The sequence below is a fragment of the Zosterops lateralis genome, assembly GCF_965231275.1.
Source record: "Zosterops lateralis genome assembly, chromosome: 13".
Taxonomy (NCBI): domain Eukaryota; kingdom Metazoa; phylum Chordata; class Aves; order Passeriformes; family Zosteropidae; genus Zosterops; species Zosterops lateralis.
The window spans coordinates 6,616,726-6,629,435 of NC_139773.1; the positions used below are offsets into that span (position 1 = coordinate 6,616,726).

The following is a 12,710-nucleotide window of genomic DNA, read 5'->3' on the forward strand; positions in this document are numbered from 1 at the left end:
ATGCCTGCTGCCACTTCATATGCTTTTGTTGGGTTTGTTTGGGGTCTTTTTGTTTTGTTTTTCTTTTGTGGCTCTCAGAGTAAATTTGAAGCACCTATCCTTTCCCTTACTCCCACAGCACAGGTTTTCCTGTGCCTTTTTTTATCATGAAACAAGCAAATCTGTAGAGGAGAAGATGGATAAATTAGCCAGGGGCATTTTGTAAGCCCTGCCGGCCAAATCTGATGTGATACATGTATGCCTAAAAGCAATCTCTGAAGAGAGACTTCAGCAAAACATCCCACCTGGGCGCTGGCTATTGTTAAAGCAGTGGGAAAGCTGTGGCAGGAAGTGTCCCTGAGCAGGCTGCAGGCAGGAAAGAGAGAAGAGCCAGGGCAGGAGGCCCTGCATGTATTGGTGCCTCTTGGCCTGGCACTGCCCACTGCTCTGCTCTGGCACTGCTGCTGAGCCACAGAGTCTGTCACAGGGGCTGTGCTCTGGGAATCCAGCTTGTTAGTCCATCTGTTCTTCCAGCACAAGGCTGTAAAACATTGTTGGTCATAACAGGCAGCTATTTATTTCCTAAATCCTTAGGTGCCAGAGGGGAGATTTCTTTTACATAAATAAAAATAGCACTGGAGTGCATTTATTAGGAATTGACTGTATTTATTTTGAACCACAATATTTGAGTATCCAGATCCACAGACAAAACTCCAAGAAAGTACAATGTCTGCCGTACTCTGAGCTCGTTTCTTTGATCACTTATCCTTGCCTGCATTGCCACCCATTGTGAATAATTTCACTGACTTCAATAAAACAACATGCAGTAGCCAACTTTTAGCTCAGTGCCATTTGCAGCTTTCCAAGTTACTCCAGTACTAAGTTTAGCCCTAAAGAACAAACACGTTACTCCCAAAAAGAACAAACCCAAAATGAAAGTTGAGCAATGCCCTGAAATTAATTTCTTTCAACATTAAAATTAAGACTGATTACTATTAACTCATTAATCAGAACATCTTTCAGCTAGAAAAACTTGTTGCCAACTGTTATTGTTATTAATTTAACATAAGTGTGAGTACTGAATATCAGTTGATATTAGGAAATTGCATAGTTCATGCAAAGTCAAAATACTTTTTTGTTTTTTATAAAACATCCAATGTCTGTAAAAGTTTATGGAATGAGGTGATTGTTATTGTTCCCGTTATGTTATGGAGATACTGGTCATGGCTTTGTAGTAAAGATTCAGCTGAGGTTTGTCCTGAAAACAGGAATTCATTCCTTGAAATCTAAATTGTCAGTCAGAGACAGGTCTATAACACCTTGTTACTGAATGAAATTCTGGCTTTTGTGAATCCAGGATGGATTGTGATATTAATACCATATGTCCCCAAAGAATGTTAAAAATATTGAATGTTTAATTAAAATTTAAATTCTTTAAGCAAGCACAGAATTGACAACAATTTGAGAGCATATTTCAGACATTGTTATGCTGTCACACTGGTGTGTCACTGCTTAAGATTTTCATGCTAATAACTTCAGACAAGTAAATGTCACTCATACAGAAGTTCTGTGCATAGGCATGGTATAAGTAGGAGAAACAAGATTTTACGTTTTATAGACAGAACATGTTGTGATCAAAACGATTTTGAGAAAATGAACAACTTTATATACCTTGGCCAATGCACAGGCATACAGCGAGTGTGGGCTAGTCCCTGAGTAGGCTGTATAAATAAACTGTCCTTTTCTCATTCCTGACCTGTATTCTCCTTTTTCTCATGTTTTCCATGGTGGATTGAAGAAGCACTATAGTGATGCATATGGAGCCTACTGGCTATGCAAAATTCTAACACAAGTGATAACCTGCCCAACCATTTTGGACAAAATTGGCTACTTCTGGTTAATTAGCTATTTATTTTTATTTTCTGCTAAGATATTTCGTATTAGATGTTGATGTCAGTGGAAGAGTAAGTGCTTTGCTGACCTGAGGGCAGCCCTCAGGCTGTTTCTACCTCTGTGCTCCCTCTCCAGACACAGAAGGTTGGCAGCCACCTGGGAGTGCTCCTGCCCCAGGGATCACCAAGGCGTGAGAGACAGTGCTCACTGGAAGGAGTAAAACAAAGGATCAGCCTGCAACTGCATTTACACGCCATCTTGCTTGTTGCGCAGTTTATCAATATGCAGGACAGAGGATCTAGCTTGTCTCTGCCGCCAACAAAAGGTCTAAAATTAGGACTAACTTTCACATTTTACTTTTGATTCTTCTCTGCTCAGACTGAGAACTGTTTCTATAGTTTCTCCCTTCTTGTTCCTGAGACTCTCAAGCCAGCGATACAAGGATGCAGTCAAATGTACGTGGATATAGCAGGATTTAACCCACAACAGAGACACACTGAATGAAATGAGCCTTTTGCAAAGGGCTGCTATGTCTCTGGGCATCCTGAGTTCATTACAGTTATGTAAGTTTTCTTAAAAACATAATTAAAATTGGAATTATACTCCCCCAAGTATACTGCAATATCTGACTTGGAGCTGCAGCAAGCAGAGCTTTGCTTGACCTGCAATTTCTGTCCCTTTGCTGCCATGAATTTGGCATGGCATCCCAGGGAGTGTGATCAAAACAAGCAGTGACAAAGGCCTGATCAGTCCAAATGCTGAGGCAGGTTCTGACCATGTTATTTTGTAAACAACTTCTGCAGATACTGCATGGAAGTGCACAGACTATTAGTGGCAACACAAAGGACTCATTTCAGGAGTAAAATCAGGAACGTAGTGTGGAATTTCAGAGAGCAGAGTTATAGGAATCCATAGGAAAGAGGACCCTGAAATGAGTGAATTGAACTGGTGCTCTGAAGTTTAGCCATGAAAGTAGCTCTGGAGCATTGCTGAATTGGATGTCTGTTTATTCATGATCACCACCACCAACCATGGATAGATGTATACATACTAGAAATAAACTTTAACTGAATACATTCTGTTCACAACGATTAAGCAGAAATAATTTCATTTTCAGGGCTGGATATTTAGAAAGGGATATGTGTCCAACCATTTCTTTTTAGTGAGAGAGAACCCACACATCAGACTCTGATGTGGATCTGGCCTTCCTTGGGGAATTCAGATCTAGTACTAGCTCTGAGACCAGTTTCTAATTTTAATTGCTGCTACCACATTAAAAATTGCTCCCACAATGCAGATGAAATCCACCTATGTAAATCAGCAGCAGCAGGACTCTTTAGAGCTTATACAGACATAGGCTTTGTGCTGACCTCTGCACAGCATCAGCCTCTTGCTGGGCCATCTCCACAGGAATGAAATGTATCCCGAAAGCACAGCGGAAGAGATTCAGATTAGTGTTCTACATAAGGCTTTTAATACTGGGTAGCATAAAGGTCAAGTAAATAGTCTAAAAATAACTAAGCATTAATGCTGTGAAGACCCTGTGCAGAAGTTACCCTTTGTCTCTTTGGTGCTGATCTTGCAACAAACAGTTTTTACCTTTTGTGATCATATTGTGAGTCACAAACCTACTCACTGAGGAGGTGATTTCTTCCTGGTCACTAGTGGCTTCATAAAATTTAGTAAAGTTATTTTAAGCTGTTTCAATTGACATTTAGCCAATTTGGGTATCGTTTTAAATGTTTAGGCAAGCCATTCTTAGGAAGTGAGTGATGCTCTTGCACATTAATTCAGCACTGAACCCATTAACTAGCCCTCCATGCAGTTTGTTTCAATATCTCAACTATTTTCAGTTAATTAGGAACCATAATTAAGATCATATGAGTTGTGTTAACAGGTCAGTGCATCATCTCACTACAATTGCATCTAGGAGATAACCTGATCTAAAAGCCATGTGAAAAGAACATTTTAGCCTTCCCATAGTCAAGATACCAGTTTTGAATGTCATCAGTCCAATGTTCTATGGAAAGACTTCAGTTTTGAACTTCTATACAAAGTTCCTGCTTTGAAAAGTAAATTTCTAATTGAGGCATATGGGTTTCATACAGTGGTCCAAACAACCATTTGCATAAAAACTGCACAACAAAATGACAGAAAATTCTTCACTTTTTATGCCATATTGGTCAATTCATATTTAGCATGTGCGTCATTTTCTTCTTCTGGCTGAGGATCAGAGTGATGCATTTCAATAAAAATAATATAGATCATTGCTCCAAGTACAGCTCCCAGCATAGGTGCAACTATAGGAACCCACCACCAATTATTACCAGCCCTGTAAAAGACGAAAAGAACAAGAATTAGTGTTATTTGTTACTCCAGTGAGCACCTTTCAGTGTATTAGTCACTGAACAGATCCAGGGGTGTGCCACTTGTTGTAGTGTAGATCTTTCTCTTTTGTCTCCCATTTCTGTAGATGGGTGACACCCTCCTGCCCTACCCGGGCTACTTCTCATAGAAATGCTAAATGACAAGCATCAAACATGTTGGTCTGTGTGCTGTGCTTGCATTTTAGAAAATAAGGCCTTTTTTCTGCGTGTCTGTTTGGGGACAGAGGATGATTTCTCCCTTGTGAAAAGCGCCTTTCACTGACTTGCAGTGAAATGAACAGGGACGTATTTATTGCCGAGCAATCTTGACTTGTGCTGTCCCCAGATGCTTGTGAAAAGTTTTTCAGGATGTTGCAAAAGTGGCTTATTTTATTTGCTTGGAAACTCGCAAGTTCACACCTGCAATAGTGTATGTCATCTTCCTCTTGACAAACATAATAAATTAAACTGGATTTTGAGTATATTTACCTTAAGCAATGTAATAAACCACAGTGACTGTAATGTTGATTATCTTTGACTAGAGTGATTAAGACTCAGATTTCATGTAGTATCTTATCTCTGCATTAAAATGTGGGGTCTTTCAACAAGAGGCAAATGAACTTTGAAGTTTTATACCTAAACCCTAAATCTTAAACTTAGAATTTTTGTATTCACTAAGAAAGTCTAGCATGCTGATTCCACTGAAATGTTTGCATTTACACAACTACTAGGATTTAATTTTAAATATGTAGATTTACAGGCATATTTAAAGTAAGAAGTCCACCATTGAACTGTATAAAACAATAAATAACAACCTCTTTAGGCAGGAATACTGGGCTGGTAAAATAGCTCTGCTTTTCCTAGAGGTCCATATTCAGACAGTAAAAACTGAGTATGCATTTCAGAGCACAGTGTCTCTTAACTGTACCGATGCATTAAGGTGTTTTGATAACATTCTGTATTAATTGAATATGTGAGTCTCCAGTGAAAATCCAGCTACCTCAATTTCATACATACTGAAAATGGCGATGTTTTTTCTCACAGAAATACAAAGGGACAAATTAATCTATGAGAGAAGCCTTACAGGAAGCTTCAGGGAAACTTTTAAACTGTCAGAAGAATTATTCAGTACTCAGTTGCATAGATTTATGGAGGCATGAACTTGTGTTTGTCACAATGCAAGAATAGAACTGGGAGAATGTTGATGTCCTATTGATTGTACTATTACTGCTTGTTCAGAAATGCCTTGGATGTGTATGTTTTACCTTTGGAATTATTTCTGTTTTGCCCTGAGGATAAAAAATACCTTCTGATGTTGTTTTACTGAATTTATAAATCTGTTTTGTTTTGAATCATGGATGGTTGCTGAGCACTTGAATTTCTGGAACAAACACGGACTAAAGTTTTCTTGAATTAATCAGCTGAACAAAAGCTGTATCAAGTACTTGCATGTGTTCTTCTGTGTGATGTGTTTATACACGGGTGTGTAACAAGGGTGTTTCTTGGCAGGGTTCTCTCAGCTTGTTCCATGAACTGGCCTTGTCAGCTCCTGCATGACCTTCCCCAAATGAAGGTATTTGCAGCAGCTGCTGTCAGCTGTGTGCTGGATACCCTGTGCTGAGATGCTGGCTGTAAAGCCTTTGGAGAGGCTGCTGCCAACCCTGCAATGGAATCAGGACCCAGCCGAGGGGGAGTTTCCGTGACCCTGAGTGCTCCGTCATTGGCACAGGAGCGAGAACCGCCTGTGACAAGCAGAGATCACCCAAGGCCCCGCCGTGCCCTCGGCCCCGGCTGTGCCCCAGGGCTCAGCTCCACTCCCAGCCCAGGGAGCTGCCAGCCCCGCCTGGCCATCGCCAGGTGCTCGGGGCGGGCCTGGCCAGGACTGGGCTCACTGCGGAAATTCCCAGCAAACTCCGGTGTCTAAACTACAGGGACTGGGAACTCGTGCCCATTTAAACTTGCAGATACACCCTTCACTCGCCAGCTCTGCGGGAGATACCGCTGGTCCTGAGGTAATCCGGGCTGCAGGGCTGCCCTCCGGGAAGAATGCTAAATACTTCCGAGGCCGCTTTGGCACCCGAATGCCGGTGCGGACAGGAGATGCGCCTCCTGACCTTTCCCGAAGTGCAGTTTCGTTCAGCGCTGCCGCCTTGTCCCCGGTGCCGGCGGCCACGAGGTGTCAGCGTTACCGCGCCGAGCGGAGGGCTGAGGATGCCTTATCCCGGGTACCTTCCAATGCTGGCACGAAATACTGCTCTGGGGAGCCCTACCTCTCTCTTTCGTATTGCTCTTTCATGCTTGGTTTGCTTGTCAAAACCTAACCTGATGTTTGGACTCAAAGCTCTGCCTGTTTTCTCACTACAGACAATACTTTTCTCCCCAAATTTTCTTAAGCTTATCAGAATATTAAGCGTGTGTTTAGAAAAGGACTCCTGGTTTTCTGATGGGAACCTTTAACTAAAACCAAACCATTTTCATGGGCTAGGGAGACCACACCACAGCTTGCTGTTTCTGGCTTGGTTTTTGGGAAAATGTACCTTCAGATGTCTTTGTGCAAAATGTAGTAACAGCAGCATTTAGAAAAACCCTGCTCAAATGCATTCCTGTCATCTGGACAATTCCAGGGTCCAGCAGAAGGGCTTCCCTCCAGTCTAGTTCCCTGCCTGAGAGTGCGATAAAACCAGCACTTAAAATGCCTGCAAGCACAAAGAAAGGTAGAGGGGATTCTCTGCTGTGAGGTAATTATCTCAACGTTTAGAGCATTTGCTTGGGAACGGTGTGTAAAGTCTTGCTATTATGTATCTGGTCTATTCCAAAGTGAGCCTTTCCCGGTGGTCCTCTGCCGTTCTGTAGACAAGGGCTGAACATTCACTGACATGGACTCAATTGTCTTGGGAGATGCTTCCATTCTCCCCGCAAGGAACGTTCAGAGTCTCCTGAGTATTTCCTACTTCTCAGTTTGTACAGCACTCATATCTCTGTGGAAGTTTCATGCTCAGGTCCCAGTTCCTGGACATGCCTTAATAGAGAGCTTAAGCACCTGTCTCAAGGTTGTGAATTCCATTTAAATGAAGATGATATATGCAAGGTTTATTTGTCAACGTGCTGAACCACATTAAGTTGGTCAGGCACAGCAAAGCATCAGGCATTTTAGGATCCTAACTACAATCATTCGGGCTTTTCCTGTGGCTCCTCCAGCTACCTAACAAGGCTCAGGTTCTTCCTAAGTCTCACCTGGATCTGTGTGGTAAATAAATAAGACCATATTCCTGTTGTATCATTCCCTTGGGCTTGTTAATAGCTACTTTTTAACTGAAGGCAGGGAGGAAGACTTCTTCCTCAACTTTTTACCTTCCTTATATTGTTGTAAGTTTATCCTGGCAAAGATCAGAGATCTTGTATCTTATTTTTTATGTTCACATTTTAAAATTTCTTAGCAAGGTCTTTCCAGTGGGACTGTGTTCCCTCTCTTATGTAAAACCTTAAACTACACTGGGAAAGAGTTCATATTGGTATAGATGTAGCGGGTTTTTGTAGTTTTTTAAATGTAAATGAGTATGACCATACTCTTAGAGAGAAGGGGAGTTCACAGGTTTTCTGTGACTAGATCACAATACAATCAGGCTACCAAACTTTTGGTAATGTAACAGTAAACTTCATAATACATTACTGATTATAGAATGACACCATGGCTAATACCACAGTCAACAACTACTTGCAATTACACAGGTGTGAGAGAGGAGAATCCTGAGTGTGGGATGTCATTCTGTGTGTCCTTGTTCTTTAAAAAAGTAAAGTCCCATGATACAGTGATAAGAGGTACCGGGGAGGAAGAGTTTGGAGGTAACTGGACCAATGAGCTGATCTCCCAGCAGCAGCTCACCAGAGCTGGGCTACATCCAGCCTTGGCTGTGGCCTGTGCTGTGGCTGTGTGCCTGGTTCAGCTATGCCATGCCTGGCTTTTTTTTGTATGAGCAAAGCTTTGCTATTGCTTTCCTCAAATAAAGTACATGATTTGTGTAAATAGAAATCATACTGAATAAATAGAGACTATTTGTGTGTCTTTTATTTCTTGCTAAAATAAAATCTCTTACTAACCAGAGCTCTCCAGTGGCCTACAGCCCTACTGGGGATTCCTACTTGTAAATAACTGGGAAAACAAACAATACAAAAATAAATCAAAAGGTCTGCTTCCTGATGACAGATTACTCTTACTTAGATACCCCAGAGTGCCTCTTACCCTGGATACATGTAAGATGTGGATTTGATGTGTAACTAATTAGCTGTGCATTGAGCCAGGCAAGAGTGTGTGTGTGCACACAGGGAGATCTGAGAGGGCTCTGAAATGTGGGAAAGTGAAGGGAGCTTTTCATTCACTCCTTTGCTCCCAGCCACGAAGTCAGGCTTTTAGATTGTTGTATATTTCTGCAACAACTCAGAAGTAATCATAGGCTAAATCAATCTGATATGTCTCTGTTTTTTACAGCACCCAATAAATATTTCCACCTAATTCTCTCCTGGTTTTTGGTATTTTTTTTTTCCTGAAAGGTGCAGGACACAAGAAGAAAGCAGTCATATTTTCAGTGACCTCTAAGAAGCTCTAATATTTTGGGAAAGGTCTTGTTGAAACAATGATTGATACTAGAGATTATGCGTGTTTGATTTACCCTAGGAGCAGGAAATCCTTTTTAAAGCCCAGTTCCTAGAGGATATCTGGCTTAAAGCGCATGAATAGCTGCTTCTGGTATGCAAAGAATTACCTGTATGTATATAAAGTATGACTTGGTACCATGTTGAATCAGGATCTTACTTTCCTAGAAACAATTTTAGCCGGGAGCATTTGACTTCATCTCCAGCATACTTACGTGAATACTTCCATCCCCCATCCTGCAATGGCTGTGAAGAGCCTTGGGCCAAGATCCCTGGCTGGGTTCATGGCACAGCCACTGTTCATTCCCAAGGAGCAAGTAAGAACAATTATAAGAAGTCCTATTGCAATTGGCTCCAGGCCCTTGGGTACGCTGTTATTTTTGGTGTCAAAAATAGCAAATATAGCCAGAAGAAGAACAGCTGTTGACATCACCTGGCCAAGGCAAAGAAAAGAATATTGAATAAACATGTGTAGATTCTTTCCAATAATGAAAAGAGGGGCTATGGCAGCTCTGTGGATTGGAGTGGCTTAGAGCTGGTATTTAGTTTTATCCCACTATACAGAATAGCAAAATTTGGAACTCAGTGCCTTTCTACTTCACAATAATGAGAAGTTTTGATAGCTGTGCTGAAAGACAAAGACAAGAAGTGTGCCGAGGACATTTGGAAAAAAAAAACTGTAACAACAAGGTGGGAAAAGAACAGAGGATTTAAAAGGCATCTCCTGTGTGAGGTCTAATGCTGTTCTTCCACATTTTTTTCCTGTCAGTTTTACACTTTTATTCACTCAGTTTTTGGTAGTTCTGCTGCTATAACAATGCAATCAATTCCATTGATGTAGAAGTGTTTTATGTGACTGTAGTTTATGCTGATAAATTAGACTAGATATGCATCTCTTTATCCAGGTATTGCATAAGATCAGAAGAAAAAGGGAAATGTGCAAAGTCAAAACTGGGCAGCTAAAATTAGGAAGTACCCAAATTAGGGTTGCACGTATAACTCTACCATGAACTCTGTACTGCATATGCTAATTGAGATGATGAAGGAAAATTTCTTGGAATTACTTCAATGCAAGTACAGATCTGCTTAAATCAAATACTTTGTCAATGTTGATTTTGCTAATAATTAACTTGATGGGAAAACAGACAAAAACTTCAGCGATGTCAAAATGTTCAGTTTCTATACTGATTTGAAGAAGCTTGAGTGGTTTAAAAATTATTTGTTTTTCATCTGCTTTTAAGTTTGTTTTGAAACATGCATGGGTAAAAAAATACCCTGGGGGAAAATCTGTTGACTGATCCAAAGATCAGAACTGTCGTCTTACAAAACTTCAGAATAATGTTTAGATTTTTTTTTAAGCCAGATTGCACAATCTTTTACATAACGAATTTCTGTGTTTAGGCCATCCCTTGTTTTTCATACCTTACTTATGCAGTGTTTATTTCATGTATTGCTGAAGAAGTTGATTAGAAGTATATAAAATACATGAAATACGTGAAACCTTTTTTTTTTTTTTCTGTTGCATAAGTGGAATTAAAGGACACAGTTTAGAAATGAAGTTGAGGATTTTTCAGATTTAGTAATTTGAAAAATAAATACTACAAATCTATCTGCCAAAAGAAGGTTAGAGAGGAGGCTTGTGGAAGCAGAAAACTCAGTTGTTCAGGGTATGTTAAACTGTCTGTTTAAGCATTATTTAAGGAATAATAGTTCCACAAAATGGGCTGGATTTTGATGTAAATGGACATGACTCTGCTGCAATTTATGGAGAAACATTGATTTATGCTGAGCAAAACCTCTTATGTATATTGCTTTAAAGACATTTTGAGTGCAACACTTAAGATGATGTATGAGAAAAGAAAAACTTGAAATTATTTTGCTTGTAAAATATTACTAAAATGTAGCCCCCTGCAAACAGCAATGCCTTCTCATTGTATTGTACTAGGGGACATCTGGCTGAAATGGTGAGATTTGGCACGCTTTTTAGGTCTACGTGGTTTTTTACTGCTTGGCATTACAGGTTTTTTAATGTTTAATTTGTAGAATTAAGACAGCAAGTGCACTTACCTGATCTGCAAATCCATTTATGAGGGACAGATAAGGAGACGGATATGTTGCAAAGATTTGTGCTGTTGCATTAGGTCCTGTGACTTCAAGTTTCCCATCGCTAAACTCCATAAAGGCATCTGTAGAAAAAAGCCAGTAACTGTGTGCACGTCTCCATAAACTTTTCTAGGTTTTCTAGGACTAGAATATGTGTGATAGGTCTGTGCACTTCAGATTCTCAACTGAAACTGATCTCTAAGGTCCCTTCCAACCCACACCATTTGGTGATTCTCTGATGTTTTTTTCTGGGAGCACCATTATTGGATTTGAGGTGATGTACTCCTCATCCCCTCCTGTCTCATCTCCCCTCCTGTGTTTTGAAGTACTCATTTTATGTACCACAGCTTTCCAAATGGGGCTGGTTTTCCTCTGCCCATAGCTCCAAACTCAGTGCCAAGGAGCATCTTCTGATTCTGAATACAGATGTGTTATTCTGCAAGAGGTGCTACATTTGTCATGATGACCCAAGGAATGCACAGCATCCTGATTGTGCAGGTGTGGATTCCTAGCCCCCAGGAATTACTGCTACTCCATTTGACAATTGTGCATTTTTAGAAATAGGAAGATACTAAGATGGTGTACTCAAATTGTCATAGACTACATTATTTTGTTAGTGGATCTGGTGATGAGATGATATTTGTGTGAATAAGGAAATAGCTCCCCATCTCCCATGGAAGTCATGGTGAGGATGATAAGCTCCTCCTGCAGCTAGCAGACAAATTTATTTCTCCTTGTTTCTGTTTTTGTAGCTTTGCTTAAAGCTACAACAGGACTGCAGAGAATTTTAGTTCTTTACTTTTATCAGGCTCTCATTTGAAGTGTCAGATAAGTCTTTGGCATTTAACTATTACGGGGTGGGGGGGAAAGGGATGATCTCCTATGTCTGTTTTTCTACCAGTGACTTTCCAGTTGACCTCGAAGAGTACCTGACAGTCCTGCAAGGTGCAGGAAGTAAAACCTACAGAAGAGGTTTGGAAATTAATTAGAGCAAGAGGAGGACTTGAGCAGAGATAGGGATATGAGAAAATCCTGAATACGAGGAAGATGTCCCTAACCTAGACCTAAGCTTCCTACTTTGGCTCCCTACCCTACTGCTGCCCTTGTGGCAGAATACAGTGACTCCCCTGTCAAGCCCATGTACCTGTTGACACACTGCTGCATCCTAGCCACAGCCCTCATTCTTGCTGTCAGACTTGAGGACTTAAACTCAGATAGAAATCCTGGTCCAGAATTCCAGTTTCCAAATTCTAACACTAACCTTAAAAAAAGTAAACGTCTCTTCCCTCCCCCTCCCCTCTTCTCTCCCCCCTCCACCACCTCCCTCCCAAAAAAAAAAACCAAAAACCCAAACCAACAAACAAACATAAAAAATACACCAAGCCCAAACCAGTCATCATGGTTCCTAAAGATTTTCCTCTTTGGGATTACTGTAGGTACTGACCACTGAGCTGACATACAGGAGGCATTTCAATTTTTGTTCTTCCTCTGCTGCACCTAGACCCAGCACAGTCTGCAGACATAATGCCCACAGGAAAAAGATGTTGGAGGAGATGGGCTGGGCCAGTAGAAGCAGAGTTTAGGAGTGGAGGGTTGAAGCAACTGATTCAACTGAGTGGATTCAGTCAGACAGTTCCCGTTTTTTTTTCCTTTTGTGGCACGCTGTATAAAAAAACCTCAGTGCCTCAAAGATAGGGGTAATTTTTTTCTTTTTCCCTG

At 40.8% G+C, this 12,710-nt stretch overlaps 1 protein-coding gene across 3 annotated transcripts in view; it reads right to left on the reverse strand.

Annotated features, from left to right (window-relative positions):
• Positions 1 to 624: 624 nt before the first annotated feature.
• The window catches only part of AQP9 (aquaporin 9), a 28,823-nt gene continuing 16,737 nt past the window's right edge, over positions 625 to 12,710 (reverse strand). For all 3 annotated transcript variants that reach the window (XM_083871243.1, XM_083871244.1, XM_083871245.1), the window contains 3 exons: positions 10,956 to 11,074; positions 9,104 to 9,321; positions 625 to 4,204 (listed from right to left, as the gene is read on the reverse strand). In XM_083871243.1, the coding sequence (XP_083727369.1) occupies positions 4,042 to 4,204; positions 9,104 to 9,321; positions 10,956 to 11,074 (500 nt within the window). In that variant the 3' untranslated portion in view covers positions 625 to 4,041. The remainder of the gene's footprint in view (positions 4,205 to 9,103; positions 9,322 to 10,955; positions 11,075 to 12,710) is intronic.